Source organism: Melitaea cinxia, chromosome 18 (genome assembly GCF_905220565.1).
Source record: "Melitaea cinxia chromosome 18, ilMelCinx1.1, whole genome shotgun sequence".
Classification (NCBI taxonomy): Eukaryota; Metazoa; Arthropoda; class Insecta; order Lepidoptera; family Nymphalidae; genus Melitaea; species Melitaea cinxia.
Window position 1 is genome coordinate 6603697 of NC_059411.1, and position 24897 is coordinate 6628593.

General features: G+C 37.6%; 2 protein-coding genes across 2 annotated transcripts in view; one reads left to right on the plus strand and one right to left on the minus strand.

Moving 5' to 3' along the window:
• On the plus strand, window positions 1-23459 carry LOC123662402 (pre-mRNA-processing factor 39). Its single transcript, XM_045597244.1, has 16 exons — window positions 1-256; window positions 337-873; window positions 1210-1401; window positions 6407-6547; window positions 6981-7127; window positions 11392-11553; window positions 12469-12594; window positions 13104-13230; window positions 13310-13457; window positions 14183-14330; window positions 15052-15162; window positions 16633-16797; window positions 16973-17193; window positions 20530-20798; window positions 21785-21983; window positions 22702-23459. Exons 1-16 carry the CDS (start codon window positions 227-229, stop codon window positions 22916-22918), a joined length of 2940 nt encoding a protein of 979 aa, XP_045453200.1. The 5' UTR covers window positions 1-226; the 3' UTR covers window positions 22919-23459.
• Window positions 23460-23562: 103 nt separating this feature from the next.
• LOC123662407 (AT-rich interactive domain-containing protein 4A) overlaps window positions 23563-24897 on the minus strand; it is a 46246-nt gene continuing 44911 nt past the window's right edge. Inside the window, exon 27 of the mRNA XM_045597250.1 lies at window positions 23563-23933. Within this exon, the coding sequence (XP_045453206.1) occupies window positions 23902-23933 (32 nt within the window). The 3' untranslated portion in view covers window positions 23563-23901. The remainder of the gene's footprint in view (window positions 23934-24897) is intronic.

Genomic DNA, 24897 nt, shown 5'->3' on the forward strand with positions numbered 1-24897 from the left:
TATGGTTTCGTAAAGAGCTAATGCGTTATTAGTTTCCTTGTCCAAAACATAACATACCTTAAATACTTTTTGGTCGGAAATCGGAAATCGAGAAAAAGCAAAGACGAACCCTTTTTATGTCTGACTTGTTTATTTAAGTTTAAGTTGCTTTCTGTGTGTGTTGTTAAGCTTAAAAGTGTAATCAGCGTGCGTAAAATTGACATTATTATAAATAATACAATAAATAATGGATGATGACGCCAGTTCCGATTTACAGGTATGTAAGAGGTTATAGATTTAATGACATTGATTTTGTATATTTTACGTGCACAATAAAAAATAATTGTGTCGTTACAGAAGTGTTTATCAGACGGCCATATGGATACAGATGAAGGGCCGCTAATTAATGAAAATTCGAATGGTTTGTCACAATTATTGACCGACGGGGAATTTAGTGTTGACGCTGTGGTTGTTGACGAGTCGTCTGCGTCGAATCAAGCTTTTCTTAACGCGGTCGAACTGTCGGGCAGCGTTGGTGATTATTTAGACAATAACACGGTCGGCTTTAACACCGACTCGTTCGATGTCGGCGACAATGCTGTCAACTTCCCCAGCGATTCTTTGAATAACGTGCTGTCCGATGGAGACACCCGCTTTAACGATGCCTTCAAAACTACCTCTGATATAGATTTAGATTTCTCAGAGACCCAAAAATCTGAAATAGAGGCTGCAAGTGAGCCAGACTTTAATAATGTGATAGAAAATGATTTAGTGTCTGCGTCATCTGAAGATGTTGTGAAACATAATGATATCACTATGGAAACACAAGATAATGATCAAATGACAAATGATATACCCAAGGAAACCAATTTGTCTGAAGTTGAAAATGGCCAGGTACCTAAGATGTTTTATTTATTTATACATTATTAATTAATTTAGATATACTATTTAGTCAATTATCATATGGTTTCATAAATTGTATTTAAGACATATAGAATATTAAATGTCTAACGATACATTTAATATTCTTCCATGTGTAGAAATTATGGCCACATGACTTTTATCCAAGGAAAAGTATTCACTTTAAAGGTAAAGGCTAATGTTTGAAGAGGAAATTTTAAAGGTAATTTTTACGTACATTTTTTTCATAGACATGGTAAGTCGTGAGTACTTGTAATAAATTATTTGTTTTGAAAATGCAATAATTAACTCTAATAACTTTATTTGCAGCTATTAAAAAAAAAGGATTCTGAAGATGAAATGCTATTTAGTAACAATGGAAAATCTAATGCAATTGAAAATAAAAAAACATGCAATGAAGTTCAAGACAGTGATAGTGCTGCTACGAAAATTGAATCAGACAATGTAAGTGAAGAAAAACTACAAGAATCTAAAATTATCGAAAATGAAGAAAATAAAAAGGTAAATAAATAGTATCTAAACCATCTGTGAATGTAAAATATGAATTTTTAATTTTTATCTGTTTCTTGACAAATTAAGGTAATTATAATATTTAATGGTTGTTAACACGTTGAACGCCAGACCAAAAACCATGTTTAGTCCAGTGGGCCGCGACGGACACTATGTGACTGCCATTATATTGGGTCCAAGAGGCCGTGTCGGACACCATGTGTCCGCATGCCCTCGATCACTTCAGAAGCCTCTAGGGAGCCGACAGACAGTGTTTCGACTGTTTTTACTAAGGCAAGTGACCCGCGCGGCCTCACAGTGCAATAAGGCCACATAGCACAAAAAAAAAATCGAAAACACTTTGAATTTATAGGCTTTTTAACAAATTGTTTCCAAAAATGTTATAGCTGGTGTCTGCCACTTGAGATCTTGGAAAATAATGGGTAAATAACTGTTTCCGTCAGTCGCCCATTATTTTTGAGGTTTTCGCTGACAATATTTGCAGAAAAATACCTTAACAATTTTTTGACGATTCTCGATTTATTGGTGTGGCCCCAGGCGAAAGTATGCTGTCGGACATATGGTGTCCGTCATGGCGTCCAACGTGTTAATAATTTAGTCATCATTTTTATGTACAAATTAAAGTAATAAATATCTATTTATGTTTTAAAAATATGTTAGTAGTGATTAAAAACATCAATAACGAAATTTCCCATGGTTAGTACTGTCTTCGATAGGGCTAACTTTTGTAAGTTATATTAAGAGTTAATAATACTGCTTTGGTGTTGTGGTGAATGTAGTCACCTAAAACACTACGGTGTGCAGGTTTGATTCCCGCTTAGGCTAGAATTAGTATTTGTACAAATATTTATTTCCAGTTTGGATGTCTGTCCTTGTGCATCTACTCATTGTACCTCAGAGAACATGTTAAGCCGTTGGTCCCAGTTGTTATCATAAATACCTGTTACTGATTGTTACTCATAGTAGCGAACATATCTGCCAACCCACGCTAGAGCATGGTGGTGGATTAAGGTCCAATCTTTCTCCTACATGGAAAAAGACGTTTAGTAGTGGGATGTTGCAGACAAATAACCATCAAATATAATGCGTTTTTAAAACACGTAGAAAGAAAATCACGATATCTCTGGAACCATAAGGTTTAGAGACTTGAAATTTGGTAGGAATATTCCTTTCGCTGAGTAGATGTCAGCTAAGAATGAATTTTAAGAAATTCCACCCACAAAAGGGGGTTTCGGGGGCGCTAACAATGGAAAATTCCCGTTTTTGAACTATAGCTCCCATCGACTCCAAATTTGGTAGGAATCTATATGTGATGTAGAAATGATCAATGAGCAGATTTTGTGATAACTCATCCCCAATAAGAATTGCTGGGGTGGGCGTTAACAATGAAATTTGTAAAATTCCGAGCTATAGCTCCTAGATACTCCAAATTTTATATGAATTTTCTGTAAGTGATGTAAAAATAATTTATGAACAAATTTTACGATATCCCATATTTATTTAAGTTTAAATTTTAAAGATAAACCTCTCCTTACTAAATCTTTTTTTAAAATCAACATCAATGATATATAACAGTTTGACAAAAATGCACTATTCACATATAGTTACGATTCCTTGATATATCCACCCTAGAATTATTTTGAACCTAGGAGTTACTAAAAAATCACCTGGCGCTGCATTTGAGTTTAATAGAATAATCGACACTGACTCATCTAAAATTAACCCCGAGTTAGATGTTGGTTCCACTGTCTGGATTCCTAAATACAATATTATCTTGAATTACAAACTGTCTCCTCACTCCTTCACTTTCTCAGGTAAATGTATTGCCATTTTAGAAGCTGTCTTGTATATTGAATCATATAGTCTTAATAAATCTTTAGTTTTCACTGACTCTTGAAGCTGCCTCCAGGATTTATTAAAAAGTCCTTTTCATTCTAAAAAGATGGTGGTGAAAGGTGCAAAAGATGCCATTCGCCTAGACTGATAAATATAATATGTGCTTTTCCTGAGACTTTAGAAGTTTCTCTAAGAAATGTTTGTATAAATGTTTACAGGCAAATATTATGGCAATATCTAGCCATATATTCCTATCAAGACATGGTTTTTTAAATACTCCGACCTAGGTAAAATAACTATGTCGATAATTATCCGATTACATTTGGGTTTCTCCTGCACACCTGGGTTCTTGGCTAAATTGTTATTCGTGACAGTTCCTTATGTGAATGTGGCGTAGAGGATGGATCTCTTGATCATTTCTTAATTGTCTGAAATTACCCATATCACTATATGATATGCTTCCTAAAAGCATTCCGCGGCTGGTTAATGCTTGTTTTCTTCTAACTTTAGTGCCAACTTCATTTGTTTTGTCTTAGATAAGTTTATTAGAATCAATGATATAAAACTATAATTTAACAAAAAATAAAATTAAATAATCATTTCAAATATTTTTAATAAACCGCAGCTTAAGCGACTTAACCCACTATTGTACTGTCAAAAACGGACCCTGTCTCTGGACTTTAATACACTTTTAGCACTTATCATTGGCAAAATCATCGGCAAAAAGCTGATGGAGCCAAGTCTTTAAAGAAGAAGAAGAACTTTAAATTTTAATATAAATATTATTATATTCTTTGTAGATATGATTGTAAATAATATTAATTTTATAGTATGTAATACAGTCGAGTCTCGTTAATTCAGACCTGCGATAATTCGAACCTCTATAATTCAAAGTCATCACGAGTTCCATACAAAATTTCTTGATATTTCGAAATAAATCAATACATTTTTATACACTTGGTAATTCCAACAAAAAAAAAACCATTGCCACGTAACCAGTGTTGCAAAAGTGTAAAATAAAAAATCGGTATATTTGGCTCCGAAAAATCGGTAGAAAACGGTAGATTTTTACTCGGAGTAAAACAAAAGTATTTTAAGTCAATAAAGCGTTCATTTTTTAAATTTGTTCCGTTAAATTAAATCAAATTCTTTATTTTCATGAATATATTAATACATAAGATGTTATTAGTTACAATGTCTCATATAATCTACCTTAAACGGCGTGCAAATTTTTGTTCCATTTATAATTATAATTATTTTACATTACAGAAAAAGAAAGTACTCAAAAGCAATACGTTTTATCACTAAGAAACATTAATTATAGAAGTAGTCCATACAATTGAGACAGAAAGAAGTAATTTATTTTGTTTACAAAACCAACAGCCTTATTTGCTAAACATATCACTCCTCTCACTCACACACTCACTCTACAGCGAAAGCCGCAGCTTTGCCGCGAAAGAAGTATGAATTAGCGATGAATTCACTTAACACCTCACAAAATTTCGCAACTACATTTAATTTGTTAAATGCGAATTGAATCTTCCCATGTCAATAATGAATCCGAATACTAATTCTAATCCATCGATATAATCCAAAAATAATCCATCACTAGTCTTATACCTAATTCAAGAAACAAACCCGAAGAAAGTTATCTTCAGGGATTTTCCCTAGTAAACTCACCAGACAATAATAAACTCTATTATATGACGTGTTAGTACAATTTGTTGCAACAGACCGCGGATTTGAACGGTCATATTCGACGTGGTGGGAAGAATTTCGGGAAGTCCCCGTGCATTGATTTTGTGTTACCGTTTTCTTTTAGTGTTACCGTATTAAGAATATTAGTTTACCTTTTTTTTTAGAAAGCTATTTTACATTAGTTGAAAATTCAAAAATTCGGTAGATAGCACTGCTAAATCGGTATATCGGTAGACAAGAGCCAAAATCGGTAGATCTACCGATAAATCGGTAGCTTTTGCAACGCTGCACGTAACAAAATGACGCGTTAATTCGAACTCATCGGCGTCAAACACTCGACAATTCAAAGTTGCAGAGAGAAAAAAACAGAAAGCTTGTAAGTAGGTACATTTCGAGACAAGTTCAAACTTGTAAATGTATCTTCACACTTCCGCACGAATTGGTTTATTTGGTTATGTTTCAGTTACTGTAATACTGTTACTCTTTCGTTGTATGCAGATTAAAAGTTTGTGTTAGTTATGAGTCCTAAAAAGTATAAATGCTTCACGATTGCTGAAAAGAAGAAGTAAATCGAAAAAGTAGAGGGAGGTGAGGAGAAAGTTGACTTTTGTCATTGTTAAAGAATAGCAGTTAATAAATTTGTAGGTAATAATTGATCAACACTTAATAATTCGAAGTTTTATTTATTTTCTCACACTCTCGAACACTCGATAATTCGTAATATTTTTCGAGTCCCCTGAGTTTCGAATTAACGAGAGTTGACTGTATGTGTTTTTAATCTCATTCGTCAGTCTATCTGTCGGTTTGTGTTGGCCTTTACAAAATAACAGATCAACTTTAAACTAAATTGGGCAAGCTTGGTTACTTTTTATTACGAAATTGGGCAAGGTCCAAAATTTAAACAAAGCTGGGTAACATTAGTTACATTTTGTCTTCCAATTCGGCACGGTTTGAGGAGAAGATCAGATGGAAGTTAAAATATTTTACATGACAACCCATAGACATTATAACATAAAAATAACTTGAAACCTATTAGGTACAGAAACCTTTGAACATATGGTTCATCTTAAGCTGAAGTTAATACTGAATCTTATAGGCTTTGTGAAAGGGATCACTTCAGCCTATCGCAGTCCTCTGCTGGACATAGGCCCTCCACAAGTTCGCGCCAAAAATGGCGTGAACTTATTTGTTTTGCCCATAGTCACCACGCTGGGCGACGTTAGGCGGGTTAGTGACCGCAATACCGTTTATTACAAAGCCAGCAGTTGTTTTGTTATCCCGCCATCGGTCGGCTTATTAAGTTCCAAGGTGGTAATGGAACTGTGTTATCCCTTAGTCGCCTCTTATGACACCCACGGGAAGAGAGGGGGTGGCTATATTCTTTACTGCTGTAACCATACAGCAGTGGTTAGTGTAGTTAAAATTACCTAATCTGTCTACTAATAAGTGATGTTTTTGAAAGGTGGGTGGTGCCGAAGAAACAGAAGTTGTGTCTGAAGATGAGCTCCCAACAGTTCAGAAACCGAGTGTAAAAGATGCTGAAAATGTCTCGGATGATGAACTACCAGGACCTAAACCTGCCGAACTACCCGCCGATACTGAGGTTAATTTAATAGCTTTAGTGTATTATTGGGATTACTTGTGATTAGTTAGTGTATAATATAATTGCTTAAATATCTGTAGTTAATTCAGACTACAGAAAAAAGAATAATAATTAAACAAACTTTAGAAGAATAAGCTTGTATTCTTAAACTAGACAACACCAATTTGGACTTTTTGTGTTAAATTGCCTGTTTATTGAACTGGGTTGTACAATGAACCATTATGGTGGTTTTGTAACATAATAAATTGCAGTCCAGGAGAACAAAGTTGTCATCTTGAACATCAACTAATAAATAATTTGTCAATTATGAACATAATTATAATATTTATAATGTATGTAAAATAAAGATTATTTAGTTTTCTCATATATTATTAGCTTCTTAATGAAGGGAATAATATGAATATTTTATTCATTAATATCTTTTGTTTTACAGGTTGTATCTGAGGATGAATTGCCGGCGTCAAAGAAAGACACAAAAGAATCTCGAAAACGAAAAACCGGGGAAGAAAGAGATGGTTATGATCCTGGTTCTCCAACATCTGAGGGTGAATCGTCTGGGAAAAAGCAGGCAATAGCTAAGGTACATAATTATGTAAGATTTACAATTTTTATTGCTATATAGTTGGGTATGCGTATCGGTGGACCAGCAAAAATAGGTGTGCGTTTGGATGTAAGGGTTGCGGGTAAAGGATTAACATAAGTCGTAGGTACCTTTGTTGTTCGGGGCAGCTGATCTCTCCAACCCGGCGGAAAACGTTTTCGCCAGGAGTTCTTACTCGCGATGTTCTGCTTCTTCACTTTTTGTAACGGTTTATTTTTTAAAACTAAGCGGGAGGCATTCGCGCGGGGACTCTATCGCATCTACGTTGCAACAAGCACTCACTTAATAGTTCACACGACGGGGACGCGAGTGCCGTCGATTCTTCGCTATGCGTTGTCCCTTTCTTCCTTCAGGCAAAGGTACCGGAGAGAAGGGGAAAGGAGAGGCGGATATCGTCGGGGATAGTGCGAAACCGCGTAACTAGCATTAGTTAATACCGCGTATCTGACAAATGTAGCTAATTTAAGTTTTCGCGTGCAATTAACGCAAAATCTTGATTTACTGCCACCACTTTGATGTGAGTTTATTTCGACCGATAGAAAGCCAGAAATCGCCAAATAACAATACCGCGTATCTTCGGCCGGCAAGCGTCGATACCGCGTAAGTGATCTGATGACACCGGAAGCGCGTTTGTGGTTTATTTTTGCTATAAAACTCTGTACATTCTTAAGGAATATGCCCATAATGCTTTCTGACTACTGCAGAAAAGAAAGTACGAAATTATATTTAGAGCCAATAATAATCTAAACGTGAATTAAACCGTATCTATGTTGAAAAGGTAACATAAAAGAGAGGGAGTGGCTTCCAGAAAACTTTTTGAAGATGTTCTGAAAGGTACATAACCTTGTTTCAACCGAAAAGAGATGCATGTGATCTATGTTGTTCATATAAAGTAGGGTAGTAGTATCCCCATATTACTGAAAAAGAATATCAGCAACATTTATCACGAAAACATTTAACTAGACAAGAAAATACCTCAGACAAAGAAGATGATTATTCTTAAAATAATACTAATAGCAAAAGAATAAAAATCTATACATATAATAAAATGGTAGGAAAGTCAAAACTGTACATTGAATATTTTTTTTAAAGAATACTTGGGGTGTGATCTACAATCGATACCGAAGCCAAAAATATAGTTTTTAGAATTTTTGTCTGTTTGTCTGTATGTATGTCCGGGATATACTCAAAAAGTACCGCATGGATTTAGTTCAAATTTGGCACGAATATTATTAAGAAGTCGGGTCAACATATAGGCTACATATTATCACGCTATCACCTACGGGGAACGAGCAGTGAACCTTTATTTCTTCAACGCATTCTGTAACAACGTGTAATCTAACGACGTATATTTGAATGTTGTTGTTATTATGTTAATAACCATCATAAGCTAGCTTCACACTATAAATAAAGACATTCTGTAGTATATCAGCGTTGCACCCGTGCGAAGCCGGGGTGGGTCGCTAGTAAATAATAATAATAACAACCAGACAACCTTAACCTTATATAGGACACGGCAACTGAAAGCGGTAGGGAAGTGTACAAAGAGAAGTGACGAATAGTGTAGACGATATCAATTATCGAGTAAAAAGACAAATACATATATACAATACATACATACATACATATATACTTACATACACACACACACAGACACACACATAGACACAACACAGACACACACAGGCACACACACAGACACACAGACACACACACAGGCACACAGACACAAACACACATATATACTAATATTAGAAAGAGGTAAAGTTTCTAACTTTGTTTGTTTGTAGGGTTGTTGTTTGTACTCTTCGCAAATACTGATCAAAGCTACACTGTTCAGGAGTGATATAGGCTATATTTTATTGTTATTGAAGAAAAATTTCAGTGAAAAATAATAGTATGTGTAAATCAAGTCGGAGAAATGCGAGTGAGATGAAAACTTTACTATATATTTGCTTCACAAAAATAATAATTAACGCCCAACGAAATGGGCACGGGTCGTCTAGTATATATATGTAAATAAACATACGCACTAAATACTGTACTTATAAACGAAATACATATAGTATAGATAAATGCATAGAATACATATTACAAGTGTAGCAATACTCATACATGATAATTATTATGCAGAGATATTAAAAACAAATATAATGTATTAAGTGAGAGATAGTGCGCCTTGAGGTGTTTTTTGAAGCAAGATAGGGATTGGGCTTGATTTATAGGAGGAAGTAGAGCATTCCAAAGTTAAACAGCTTTAACTGAAAAAGAGTTAGGAGTAAAAAGAAGTAGTGTGGGCTGGAGTTTCGAGCATCAAAGTAGACTCGGATCTAAGGGTGCAGTCGTGCGTATTACAAAGATACTTGAAACGCTACTTAACGTACAGAGGTGTATCAGAATGAAAAAGTATACAATATAGCAACGAGAGCATGTGAGTATTCCGGCGAAAGCGAATCGGGAGCCACTTGAGACAATTGCAAAATTCGGAAACATGGTCATTTTCGCGAAGACCAAATATGAACCATATGCAAAAATTGTGAAGACGTTCAAGCTTATTTAATTGCTCCTCTTTAAGATCACGATAGCAAGTGTCAGCATAGTCAAGAATTGGTAGGAGTGACTGTGCTAAAGTAATTTTGGTAGACAAAGGGAGGAAATATTGCAGTCGTCGCAGTGATCCTATAGCTGCAAATAGTTTACGGCTCATCTCACTCAGCTGAGGTGCCAACGAAGGTTACCTTTAACGATGATGATAAACGATGGGTACCTTTACGGAAACCGGACTGATAAAGATTTAGGATATCATTAGAAGAAAAAAATGAAGTTAGCTGTTGATAGGCAAGACTCTCTAAAACTTTGGACAGGAAAGGGAAAATAGCTATTGGGCTAAGATCGAAAAACGTAGAGGAATTCGATTTTTTAGTTTTGTTTCATTTCAAAACCGCGTAACTTACTCTTAGGTTCCAATGTTGGTCAAATCAAATCCGCGTAATTGATGAAGGGCATAAATGATTTACTTTAAGGGAATACTTTTCCTAACAAGAGATAGAGCACATAAATAATTACTCTCCGTGTAAAAATGAGCTCAAAATTCGTTTAAATAAAAAACTTATTAAGTTTTAACCTTCCCCTGTAAAGTTACATCTAGTGCAGGTAGGCGCCCTACCTGTAGCAGATACGCGGATTTGCACTATCCCCGACAATATGGGAAGTTAAGTGTTTCAATAACAAAAAATAAAAAGTAATAATCTATGCGCTGTGGCGCCAACAACAGTCTTCCTCGGTAAATGGACTTTCCAATGCAAAAATATATTTTTTTCAATTCGAGTCAGTAATTTCTGAGATAAGTGCATTGAAACAAACAAACAATCCATATCCAGCTTTATAATATTACTAGTATAGAAGTATAGATTTGTAAGTGAGAGCACAGCAGGAAATTTTCTGCTCAAAATATAGAGCAGCCCCACTGGGGTAGTACCTCGACCGCACAGAAGATCACAGCTAAATAATACTATTTTCAAGCAATGTTTTGTTACTGTGGTAAATAAGGTGACCAGAGCTCCTGGGGGGAATTGGGGTTAGGGTCGGCAAAGCGCTTGCGATGCTTCTAGTGTTGCAGAAGTCTATAAGCTATGGTAACCGCTTACATCAGGTTGCGCCGTACGGTTGTTTACTTACCAATTTATATATATATAAAAAAAGATAGGATATTGATTAATTTATTAAGTTTTATTTATAAATATTTCAAAGCCAGCAGTTGGATGGTTATCCCGCCACCGGTCGGCTTTTTAAGTTCCAAGGTGGTAGTGGAACTGTGTTATCCCTTAGTCGCCTCTTACGACACCCACGGGAAGAGAGGGGGTGGCTATATTCTTTAGTACCGTAGCCACACAGTACACAGGCCGAAGACGGGCAGCAGCGTCTTCGGTGCGACAAAGCCAGCCCTGCGGTCACCAACCCGCCTGCCCAGCGTGGTGGCTATGGGCAAAACACATGAGTTCACGTTATTTTTGGCGTAAACTTGTGGAGGCCTATGTCCAGCAGGGGACTGTATAGGCTGTAGTGTGTATTTATAAATAGTTTTTAATTAGATTATAAAATAAAATAAAATAGTTATCAAGTTTAAATTGTAATACAAGAATGATTTAAATAGGGTTGTCAATATACAATTTTAGTATATATAATATTATTTGAATAAGTGAAGCATAGTGTTTTTGTTATTTCATGTTATCTTATGTTACAGAATGGTGAAAGCAAACCTGTGCCTTCTGAAAAAAGATCATCTGTGGATGAAAAACCAAAAAAGAAAACTCTTCCAGAACTTGACAAATACTGGAAAGTTGTTAATGATGACCCTACAGACTTTACAGGGTGGACTTATTTATTACAATATGTTGATCAAGAAGTAAGTAAAAATAACTACAGTCTGTTATCCTGTCAATGTGATTAGAAAATATGAAAACTTGAAACAAAATCACAGATTGTTTGAACAAACAGTGATTAATAATAATCATTGTGTTTGCTCGCAAACGAAAAAAAACCGACTTCAATTACATCGATCAGTAATATAATATAGGTAGATGAAAAATAGTCAAGTAAATACACATTATTAGAGATGACTCAACTATCTATCTGACAAGTACTTACTTCTCAGATATTGATTAAATTTCAATGAGATCACATAACAAGCATCAGATTCCGATTAAAAAAGAATAATCGAAATCGGTTCACCCAGTAAAAAGTTTGCGGTAAATATATCGAATTGAGAACTTTATATTATGATATTTTGTCTTTCATTTAAAATTTATAAAGTTGTTTATAGATATATGTATATGGTGTATATGTATGTATATGAATATAATATGTAAATGTGTATTTCATTTCTATGTATCTGTATATATTTCTGTTACATAAAATTTTTGCGCCCCATCACACACCACTTATGTTAGTCCTCTGTCCAAAGGTTGCTTGGAAGAGATCGCTGTATTAGCGATAAGGCCGCCTGTTGCAGCTGACGCAATTTATATTTTCTTATATCATTTGTCATATTGTTAAAACCTTGTATTGGTGTACGAAAGTGTAAGTAAATAAATACATAAATGATATGTACATTTTGATAAAATCATACATATACATATAGGGATACACATAACAAATTTAGGTGCTAAAAATGATGACAATATATGCTAATCTTATTGCTTTATGAAGCAATGAGAACTGAATTATATTATGTAGATTGGCAAGGGCCAACTGATAAAGTACATACTCCAAAGTTTTAAACTGAAACCTATTAAAAATATAACCGAGCTATACTTCCCAGAGCGACGTGGAGGCCGCGCGGGAGGCGTACGACGCGTTCCTGTCGCACTACCCGTACTGCTACGGCTACTGGCGCAAGTACGCCGACTATGAAAAGCGTAAAGGAAGTAAAAAGAAATGCCTCGAGGTAAGCACTCACACGGGTCGACCCGTGATAATATATTTAAGTTTCGTGGTGAGTTTATTAAGGAATGATATTCATAATCGATGTATCAATAACACTTGGATTGTTGTTTTACCCTAACCGGTATTTTGCAAATGTTTTTTTTCCCAACAGCGCTTCGAGGCCCGCGATGTTCGTAACGCAAAGCCGTCCGTACGCACCGGAGAGTATCGTAGTCGTAGTGTAATCGCTCGTGGTTTATATTTTAATCCAGTGTATACATTTATCATACAATGATTGTATTCGCATTACGTATACTATGTTTTGTAATATGTTATGTATTGAAGTGCGGTTCCGCCGGGTACCGAGTGTAGCGTATGGGCGGCGGCGACGGCGCGGGACGGCAACAGGCGAGCGCTTCCTCCATTCGTAATTACATGCAATATACAATGCTAATACATTATTCCCTTGCTTCGCGCCGACGGCGGCGCCGGACCCCGTGGGGCGAGTTTGATGATAAGCTCGTGTTGCAGGTGTTGGAAAGGGGACTTAAAGCTATTCCCCTATCCGTGGACCTTTGGATCCATTATCTCAATCACGTTAAGTCGACGAGGACCGAAGACCACGTCTACATTCGGTCGCAGTACGAGCGGGCGATAGGTAAGCTAAAATTTATCCGTATTAATTATTTGTGTTCTTGAAATAAACAATTTTTTATTTTGACTATTGTGCAATTCAGAGGCTTGCGGCTTGGAGTTCCGCTCGGATCGCCTTTGGGAGTCTTACATCAAGTGGGAAGCGGAGAACGGATCAGCTCTACAAGTCACCAACATCTATGATCGCCTCTTGGCTACGCCCACACTCGGTTACACTTCACATTTCGACAAGTAAGTCCTTCTACCTACATTCGTCTACTCGTTAATCTATTATAATATCCGCGATATGTTCAGTATCAGTTACGAATGACGAGGCATTTTCATGTTGTTTACGATTTTGCGATAGTTTATAATCCGGTGGGATCGATTATTAAATAATACAATAATATTGCGCCATAGAATTCCTATGTATGAGTATATCAATTTAATTTCAATCCTAAATGGCAGCGACAATTTTTTTTAATGTATTTGAATTGGCTGTGTGGCTACGGCATTAAAGAATATAGCCACCCCCCTCTCTTCCCGTGGGTGTCGTAAGAGACGACTAAAGGATATCAGTTCCACTACTACCTTGGAACTTAAAAAGCCGATTGATGGCGGAATAACCTACCAACTGCTGGCTTTGAAATACACAGGCCGAAGATGGGCAGCAGCGTCTTCGGTGCGACAAAGCCAGCCCTGCGGTCACCAACCCGCCTACCCAGCGTGGTGACTATGGACCAAACACATGAGTTCACGCCATTTTTGGCGCGAACTTGTGGATTGCCTATGTCCAGCAGTGGACTGCAATAGGCTGATGTGTGTATGCATATGTATGTATTTGAATTGAGTAAACCCACGAGACAGTGCTACAGAGTTCTAAAAATTTAGTATTATATTTACGTTCTTCATTTCAAGTTGTAGCCATACGAAACCGGGGAAAGTGGGCAGTACGGTACAAGAGTGTCCTCGTTCAGTTTCCAGGAGCACGTGATGTCGGAGCCGGTGTCGGGCGTGGTGTCGGCCGCGGAGCTGGTGCGCCTGCGCGGGGAGGTGCGCGACGCCGCGCCCGCGCCGCCGCCGCCCGACCTGCCGCCCGGCGAGGACGAGCCGCTCGACCACGTCGTCAGTGTCGCGTCACCGCCCGTACCGCACACCGCACACCCCACACCGCACACCCCACACCGCACACCCCACACCGCACACCCCACACCGCACACCCCACACCGCACACCCCACACCGCACACCTCACACCGCACACCGCACACCGCACACCGCACACCGCACACCGCACACCCCACACCCCACACCCCACACCGCACACCCCACACCGCACACCTCACACCGCACACCGCACACCGCACACCGCACACCTCACACCGCACACCGCACACCGCACACCGCACACCTCACACCGCACACCCCACACCCCACACCGCACACCCCACACCGCACACCTCACACCGCACACCGCGCACCGCACACCGCACACCGCACACCGCACACCCCACACCCCACACCCCACACCGCACACCGCACACCGCACACCGCACACCGCACACCGCACACCCCACACCCCACACCGCACACCCCACACCGCACACCTCACACCGCACACCGCACACCGCACACCCCACACCCCACACCCCACACCGCTCACCGCACACCCCGCACCACACACCCCACACATCACACTGCACTAGTAGCTTCCTTTAACCAGTGCGCAAGCGTCTTGACTTACATCTTATGAACTCACATTAATAGCTTATGTATCCTCTATTTCGTTTTACATAAACAAGTGGTTTTAGAATTCACTAATGAAATAAAATATATTAATTACAACAGGCTTCAGAGGAAGAGGCGCAGGCAATAAAGGAACGTATCATCGCAACTCGGCGGAAAGTGCACAAAGCCACCGGTGAGGAGGTTGCCGCCAGGTGGACCTTCGAAGAGGGGGTAAGATACACGTCATTCACAAACTTCTTTGAGAATTATTTTTTTAAATCTATCTATCTGATACTATTAAACGAGCAATTCTTGTATATATATAATCTGCATCTCAGAAACGGCTCCAAAGATTTTCATGAAATTTAGTATGCAGGGGATTTCGGGGGCGATAAATCCACCAAGCTAGGATTCATTTTTAGAAAATGTCTATCTAAATGTTTATCTCTGTTTTAAGACAATGAAAAATTGGCTACAATATCATTAGAATACGAAGGTAAATTTCGCAATCTATAGTAATGTTATAAAGTGGTAAAGTTAACCTAATATAGATTATTTTGACCTGAGTCTTAATTGGAAAATATTATGTCCGACTACACTCGTGTGATTATAATGGGTGACTTAAACACATGTATGATGAAAAATAACTATCGGGCTCAAAAACTGGGCTCTATTTTTCAGTCACTAAATCTAAACATTCTGCCCCTGCAACCAACTCATCATACTAATACAGCAGATACATTACTTGATTTAATCATAGTGTCTCCAGTAAACTTGATTGCTGGATATGTGCAATACCTCGCTCCAGCTTTCTCCCTCCATGACTTCATATTTACTTCCTACGCGATTAAAGTACCGAAAGCTAAGCCTAAGATCTTAAATCTCAGAAACTACTCTGGAATCGATTTGGACAAGCTTCGCTGTGACGCCTCAATTATTGACTGGACCGATTTATTGGACATGGAGACTACCTACGATGTGTTACTTGTCGATTTAATTGAAGTCGTTTTTTTTTAAACACAATTATGTTTCGCTAGTCCGTGGACACGCAACGCTTGTAGTATAGGTATTTGTAATTTTGATTACTTTTGATTGAGAAATTGATTTATTTCCGAACTTCGTCTTTTTTTGGTTTTTAAAATGTAATACGATACAATTACTAAATAACATAAAGCTTCTTCTGTCGACGACATCGCAATACAGAATGAGTAAGCTTCACGTGTGTCACCGACGGTCGAGCCGAGTAAGTTCGCGATCTTAAAAACCGCGTTCTTTGATTTCGTACATCTATCATCCCCTTAAGGGATAACTCAGTTCCACTACCACCCTGGAACTTTAAAAGCCGACCGATGGCGGGATAACTATCCAACTGCTGGCTTTGAAATACACAGGCCGAAGACGGGCAGCAGCGTCTGCGGTGCGATAAAGCTAGCCCTGCTGTCACCAACCCGCCTGCCTAGCGTGGTGACTATGGGTAACACACATGAGCTCGCGCCATTTTTGGCGCGAGCTTGTGGAGCCCTGTGTCCAGCAGTGGACTGCAATAGGCTGAAATGATGATGATGATGTTGCTGAAGATGAATGCTAGTTAACAATACTCCTCCGAAACGGCTGGACTGATTTTTATGAAATTTTGTTGTAATTATGGAATTATAATTATAGATTGTTCTAATTATATAGTGAAAATATTTTTGTCCATAGATCAAGCGTCCCTACTTCCATGTCAAACCTTTGGAGAGGTGTCAGTTGAAAAATTGGAAAGCGTACCTCGAATGGGAGAAGCAAAACGGTTCATTCAAGAGGGCCTTGGTACTACACGAACGATGTTTAATCGCCTGTGCCCTTTATGAAGAGTTTTGGATGCGGGTCGGTAAAATTTGTTATGCTTATCTTTTGAAAAGTGATTGTAGCTCTGTATTACTCGAGAATCTAACCTCCTAAGCTCCGGAAGAACTAGCGGCAATAACGACGGTGACGACGACGTTCGCTCACCGTAGCGCGGCCGGAGCAATGGAGAGTCACTGTCGCCGCTCGCTTTCAGCTGATCAAGTTCCTGGAGGAGCGCGCGGCGACGCAGCCCGAGCTGGTGGCGCTGCAGCGCGAGGCGCTGGAGCGCGCCTGCACCGTGCACCACCTGGGCAAGCCCGAGCTGCACATGCTCTGGGCGCAGTTCGAGGAGGCGCACGGCAACGCGGCGCGCGCCGCCGACATCCTCGAGCGCTTCGAGAAGTCCTGCCCCACGCTCGTGCAGATCCACTACAGGTACTGCTCCTGTGCTGTCTCAATACTGACATTCACATATTCCGTTATACTTTTCTATACTATATTACTACTTTTTTATTTTTAAAAAATTACTTGGTCTATTAAAATTTACTAATAACCTGCTTGTATTGTTTTCTAATGTTTACGCGAATTTTACTCATTTAATGAAACAACTTTTTTCGGATTTTATCGCGGTTTATTAACTTTTGATTTCCGACGTTTCGGATACTTTACAGCAACCATGGTCACGGGAGGACTGAGGTGTGAGACGTCCTAACGTTACAAAGTTATTCGAAACTACCCGACAATTATCAATATTTTATTTTGTCCTATCTACGCAGAATGTGCTAATTGAGTCTTTAATCTGTGGTAAATTATGCTTGGTTTTTGATTTAATTATATTAATGATGGGGTCCCAAGCAGGTGGTAATTGCCACCTGTAACTGTTTTTAACCTGTTTGTATGTTTATTATTTACATTTCTTTATAATATAAAAAATATTAAAATTAACTGCAAATAAATTTCTCTACACATTAGTAATTCTTTCACAAATTTCATTTTGACTGCTTTAGGGTAATATATACCTATATGCAATGTTTTAATCTGTAATGTTAATAAATAAACTTTGCACATTTGCATAGTATTGTTGGTGCAGTATTATTATGTATATAAGCGTCGTTATATATATTATATACCAGGTGTATTTAAACCTCTGTAACATACTATTTATATACTATATAATGTATACAACCATTTTTCTCAAAAACGTTTTTTTAAGAAAATTTTAAGACATGTATTTTGCCGCCGTTATCATACCGGAGTTAGAAGGATGCCGGCGATTTGGAAACGTCTCTCTATAAAGACGTAAGGCACGTAATGCGTTTTCTTCAGCCTGTTACAAACACATTTGAAACATGTCACCGTATTCACGAGCACTATAAATGTACGCGTTAGGCATTGTTGTCCAATTTAAATAAGCAAAAAAAAAACAATTGTACAAAACGTCCTTCACACCTTCAAAAGTATAAATAAAATAATAACAAATACGAAACAATATTACGATAATTAAATTTTTGCCCAAACCGCGTCTAACATTGAATGGAACCTCGAACCAACTGCGAGTGCAATACGCGATTTGCGATGATAAGGCTGGTTTACATTTGCTATACATTCCGTGCTATTTAGCATTTTTTTTTCGGATTGTAAACTAAAAGACTGCTAGAACTGCTGCTACTAATAGACTGCGGTTGCTGATAGACATTTGCTATGCTATTTTCATCATAAGTTGTCTCAAAAAAGCGACGAAAGCACTCGCATCGCAAGTGGAAAATTAAATTTATTATTTTCAATGTCTGCATATGCATTATCTCTAAGGATTTTGTTTTTATAAGTTTCACTGTATGAATCCCACAAGCACGCATGTTTTTCGTATTCTGTTAGTAATTTATTTGTCAAATCCCGTGTCCACTTCATTTGTGACGCCATTTTTATTAGATATTTTTTAAGAGCACAGATAACGATAAAAAATCTGAACGACAGTCAGCTTTTTTAGCGTGCTAAAAAGCATAGCGCATTTACATTTGCTAAATGCGTGCTTTTTTAGTATACTTTGAAAGAGCATGTTATAAACGTATAAAAAATAGCAAATGTAACCAGCCTTTAGTAGTCGGCATTCGGCAAAGGCGGCATTCGGCGAAGACGGCATATTTTTTTACAAAGGCCGCCGCGGCCGCGCTAATAGTTAAACTTGTTATTACTACCAGTATGTACTAAGTAAAATCCGTAAAAGTTGTTTCATTATAATGAGTGAAATTCGTGTTAATGTTAGAAAACAATGTTTGTATTTATTTATTCTTTTTGTAGTACTACGTAAAGAAATTTTGATGAATGAATGTTTAATAAAGTTCGTATGAAAATGTATAAGTAGCAGTGTTTATTGTTCAGCGTGCAGATTGTTTGTTACGCTTAAGAGCCATTTCACAAAAATCGGTAACAATCCGCGAAATTGTAATATTTTGACGTCGTTAATCTCAGTGTTGGATGCAATAATGTAATTTATATTCTTGAAATATAATAGAGAGCAACCTTTGTTGTAGTCCATAGTCAGATCAGAATTTTGATTTATATTATGTGTATAAAATTATTAACCTTTTCATCAGCCTCCTCCCTGGGTAAACGGTCGCAATGTATACTTTGAAGTCCTACTTTTCAATAACCTCTACGTTGAAACCATTTTAAAAAAATATCATAATATGTGGAATATAATTTTGTTGTCCACTATCATAGATTTTTATTCCATTTGTATCTCTATTAAACGATAAAAAAAATTTAAAGTTACGAATATTTTCCAAATAAGTACAATTTTAAAAGCGATATTTCTCTTAGAAAACTAAGAAATTTTAACGAACTATCTTCATCAAAGTAAACTTACATCATTAAGGAATACAAAAAAATAATAATTAAAAGATGTAATTATTTTTAATACATTTTATATTAAATAATAAAAAGATTTTATATTAAATAATAATAAAAGAAGAAAGCCCCCAACGGCTTTCTTTTTCGCTCAATGAGCGTAGCGCGGGTTTTTGGGTGTAACATGTACACTCATAACAAATTAGAATAATTACGAAAAATAGGAAGGTTGTTATTGAATTTATTCGTAAAAACTAAAACGATGAACGACTAAAGCGATGAATCGCACCGGAGACGCAAGCGCGCGAGCGCAGCGGTGCGGGAGTACGTTGACCTCGCGCCGGCGAACTTTGTCAGCTGACGGCGTCAGTGATTTTTTCAAAACACAATTATTTTAAAGCATTATCTTCAAATTTCTGTTTCTCTGGATTATACCAAAAAAAGTTATGAAAAGTGGCAAGAAAAAAAAAATTCCAACACTATCATACTTCTTTGTTTTTTCAAGCGTTCCAAATACACCCGGTATATATGAGGACGCGTTGACGCAACGGTCACAGTACTGGTTTGTGGCTGTTGCGCTGACGGTTGCGGGTTCGATCTCCATTTGTAATAGGCCATGCAGATGTTTGCTGTGTTCTGGGTGTTTGTGCAGTCCTTGTGGACCTCCCCACCATGCCTCGGACAGCACGTTAAGCCGTCGGTCCCGGTTTAACTATGTGCTAAACTGTAAATTTACCGCTACTTTCAGTTAGAATATAAAATGTATGTTATATGTAATTTTTTGTGAAATCTATGCCAAATAAGTTGAATGTGTTTTTACTTACTCCTTTAGTTACTTTTTATTTCATTCGATAATAGAAGTTGTGTCTCCTTAAAATAGGAGGAAGTTAAGTTCAAGTTTACATTTATACTACTTATTTTCAGACGAATAAATCTAGAACGTCGTCGCGGTGACTATGACAAGTGTATCCAGTTGTATGAGGGTTACATATCTTCTGCCAAATTCAAACCAGTGGCGTCGGCTATGGCAATTAAATACGCGCGTTTCCTATTTCACGTAAAGCAGGATAAGGCCGCCGCCCGGAAGGTTCTCGACGAAGCTATAATAAAAGAACCTCTAAATGCCAGATTGCATATGCAACGGTTGGACTTAGCTCTACACACGCCTGGTACACCTTATGAAGAACTCGAAGGTTGGTATGCCTTTTCATAGCATAAAAACCGTTTTGAAAAACCACATATACATAAACAAAAGAACCATAATGCGTAAATAGTTTGTAGCTTTGTAATAAAATGTTCAAGTTAGTACATCTACACCTATAATAATATTGTAACTGTTTTATGTCTGCACATAGATGATCTCTGAGTAAAAATAAAAAATGTATATATTGTTTTTAGTATTTTTGCCTATACGTCTGTCTGTTTGTCCGTATTTCACGCGAAAATTACTGAATGAAGTTTAATGGGATTATTATTACTAACTGAAAAACAAGTGCATGCTTTATCCTAACACGATGCTCGAGATATTGAAATTCAAATGCGGAGGAAGTCGCGGGCGACATAATATCGCAACACAATCATATCATATTATGATGATAAAGATATGTTTGTTTAGTTACGCCGTATTTCATGTAAGACAGTACCAATCAATACGTATAATAAAAATGTAACGGGTCGCTGTCTGTACATTTAAGATATATGAGAAAAAATATTATTGGGTCCTTTATCAACGCAGATAGCACCCAAAATAATGATTGTCTGAATTTTCGTCTGTTTGTCTGTTCGTTTGTGTATGCTAATCTTAGAAACGGCTTATTCGATTTAGATGTTTATTGCGGCAAGCTTAGCTTAACATTTACTGTTTGTTTCATCTTAATCGGTTTAAAAATGAAAAAGTTTGCCAATTTAAAGAATCACGCTGAGCATGTAGTCACTATTCCACGCGGCTAGTGATATAAGTTTTTCTTTTTAAGAGTAACTGCGGAGTCTCTCGCCGATTCCTCTCTGTAGACCCTAAATTACGAATCAGTGGTAGCTTCACTTTTAACGATAATTAAACTTTTAATTTGTCGATTGACGATTCGCTGGTAAATTTGAGGCCCATTTGAAATTTTTGTTTTACTTTTTTTATAGTTTCTTTTTTATTTCGATCAGAATAATAAAGCCCCCCCCCCCCCAGAGCTGGTGATGAGCTACGAGAAGCAGGAGGGCGCGGAGGCGGAGACGGTGGCGGCGCTGGCGGCGCGGCGGCGCGAGCTGGCGGAGGAGCTCGGGCCCGCCGCCGCCGCGCGCGCCGCCGCCGCGCAGCTCCGCGCCGCGCACAAGCTGCTGCGCAAGCGCGCGCGCGCCGGCAAGCACGACGCGCCCGCGCACCACGCGTAACTCGCTCTTATTCACATTGCCACTTTGATAGCCGTGACGTGCACACGCGGCCGTCTGTTCCTCAGCGAGCGACTTAGCGTATCGGTTGGCTGATATAGCTAGATTTTTCTTTGAGTAAATAACAAGTACACACCCGGACTCGAGGCGGGAATCGACCTCACAGCTCCCGGAGCGGAATGCGGGGTCACTGCAAACTACACTATTACTTCTGTGAAGGTGTTAGTAAAGCTTTCCCAAGGATTCTATGGTGTTGTGGTTCCCAAGTCCTCGATAACGACGCTCTGACTCATTTCTAATCCTATCTTTGAGAGAAAACCCCAAGTATAACTTGTTCCATTGCACGTTGAGCGACCTTAAACTTGTGGACCAGTCCCTTCATCAGTGTCCACGTTCTTGGCTTTGTATGTTAACACACACAGGACGCCATTGCTCGACCTAGAAGACTTTTGTCTTCAAGCATTGCGGAATCTTCGAAGCGAAGAAAAAAAGTAGAAATTAATATATTTTACATAATAACAATTTTCTAAAAAATCAAATGTGACGCTTTCTTATTAATTGTCCATTTTGAAAAGATCAAATATATGTACTTATCTCCTTTTTCCTCACCACAGAACTCGTATAGAGTTAATGTCAAAATTCTATCTCCAGTAAGCAAATGGAGAGACAGCATTGACGCTGGCCAGAGGGTAATACAGTGTTCCGTTACGTTCACAGAGCTACGACGGACGCGAAGAAGAAGGAGTGCGCGGCGAGCGCGGTGAGCGCCACCGCCGTGACGTGCAGCGCCTCCTCGTACTACCAGACGCCGGCCGCCACGGCGCAGTCCTACGACCAGTCGTACGCGCAGCCCTACACGCCGCCCTGGGGCTACCAGCAGCCGCCCTACCAGCATCATGCGCACCCTTGGCCGCAGTACCCCAACTACTACTAACGACGTGTCCGCTCTATCCGTACAATCGAGTGTACTCTCTTGACGCCACCGTATTTTGTATCTTTATCGATGACGTGAGCAATATGAAATTACTTCTATTGTAAAAAAAAAATATAATAATATTAGAATGTTACAAATGAAAATTCCTCATTATGTTCACCTGTTCTAAAAATAAGTTCGAATTCTGGAGGTTCCAGGTGGGACTTGTGGTGATTTTGTTTATCATTTGAAACATGTTCTTTCTATTCGACTATATTTTCAGTTTAAAACTTTGTATAGTTATCTTATTTACTTGCATTATTGGTATGTCGTATATTCTGTAGGTAATACAATCACTGTGTGGTTGGCATATTTTAATGTAAAATATAAAATTTTGACACTAATTTTCTAATTACAAAACTTTTTTTTTTTTTTAAATATATATAATGGGTATATAATGTTTTTCCGTAATATACTTTTTTATTTGCCAATTACCTGATTATTTTAAAATAATCTATGTGTCACGTGTTTGTTTAGATTCCAAATAAAACAAATGAAATTATTTTGTAATTTTTATTTAACACTCACATTTTGTGTTTGTATTATAAAAGATAATGCACTGAAAATTAATTTTAAATATTCATTTTGGATATATAAAAACTGCATAACAACTAATTTCCTTATTTATTATGATAATTGCTATTAATTATATCTAAACTTAGAATTTCATATTCTTGCTCAATAATATAAATGCACTCAGTTATACATTTTACACACACTGAAATATGTATATCATACAAAGAAATAATTTCTCATACTAAACACTTATTTTTATTCAAGGTATTAAAACAAAATAGAAAATTATAGAACGTTGCATGAATATAGCAGGCAACATAATCTTCCTCGCAATCAACGACGTCTATTCTACAACGAATAAACCGGTCATCCATATTTAATCTAATTAGAGATGAAATCTGCATCTTGCAGACTTATAGAATCCTTCATCATGAACACGCTGCTTTTGCCGCCTTGATAGCTGTAACAATAATAAGTTTATAAAATATTTTAAGTATATGTAAAAATAATTAATAACAATACACCACCTGATCCGTTGAACTTCTTACCGCCTTGTTCTTTTGTCGTTTTTTTTAATAATCTTTTTAAGCAAACCCTGCGCTGATAATATTTGGAACATAATGCGTATACAGGATTACTTGTAAAACACCATGATCCTCGCAGGACAAGATAGCTAACATCATAAGTAACAACAACTGTTCTACGACTTGATAATTTATTAGATTTTATTTTCATACAAAAAAAAAAAAAATATTAATTTAATTTTCCGTTTGAATGTTATTAACTCTACGCGCATCCCAAGTATTAGGTAAACAGTTACTACTTGCGGGTGTGAATGTGAGGGGGGAAGGAAGGGCCGGAGCGGCGCTAGCGCCCTTGAACTTGAACTATTTCGCTAGCCAAAGCAGTCGGCGCGGCGACTTTGATGCGCCAGCGTCATACGATTTTGTGTGCCACTCGTATTTATTTTACTCGTATCGATCGATGTATTGTATCTGTATAGTTCGCGTCATGTAAAAAGAACGCTGAAGGAAAATGGAGGGGGTGCGTTTGCACATGCGTATACTCGCGTACAAAAGTACTATTGTTTTATTTTTTAATTAGGCTTTCACTCGCGGCTTCCTATAATGGTTATTGTAGATACATTAAAAATAATAAAAATACCGGTGCGAATACTTCGGACTAAATAAGTATAATAATTATCACTTTACAAAATTACATTTTTTTTTTCAAACAAAAGCATTAACAAATTTTTTAGTTATTGAAATGTCGTATTCAAAAATATTGATTATCTGTACTCTCGATATTCGTATCTTAATAGTTTTTATGTATTTAAAATGATAAATTGATATATTTTTTTTTAGTTATATAAATAGTAAATGGAGCTTTACAGTGTCCGTATGCTAATGTGTTGTGAAAGTAAC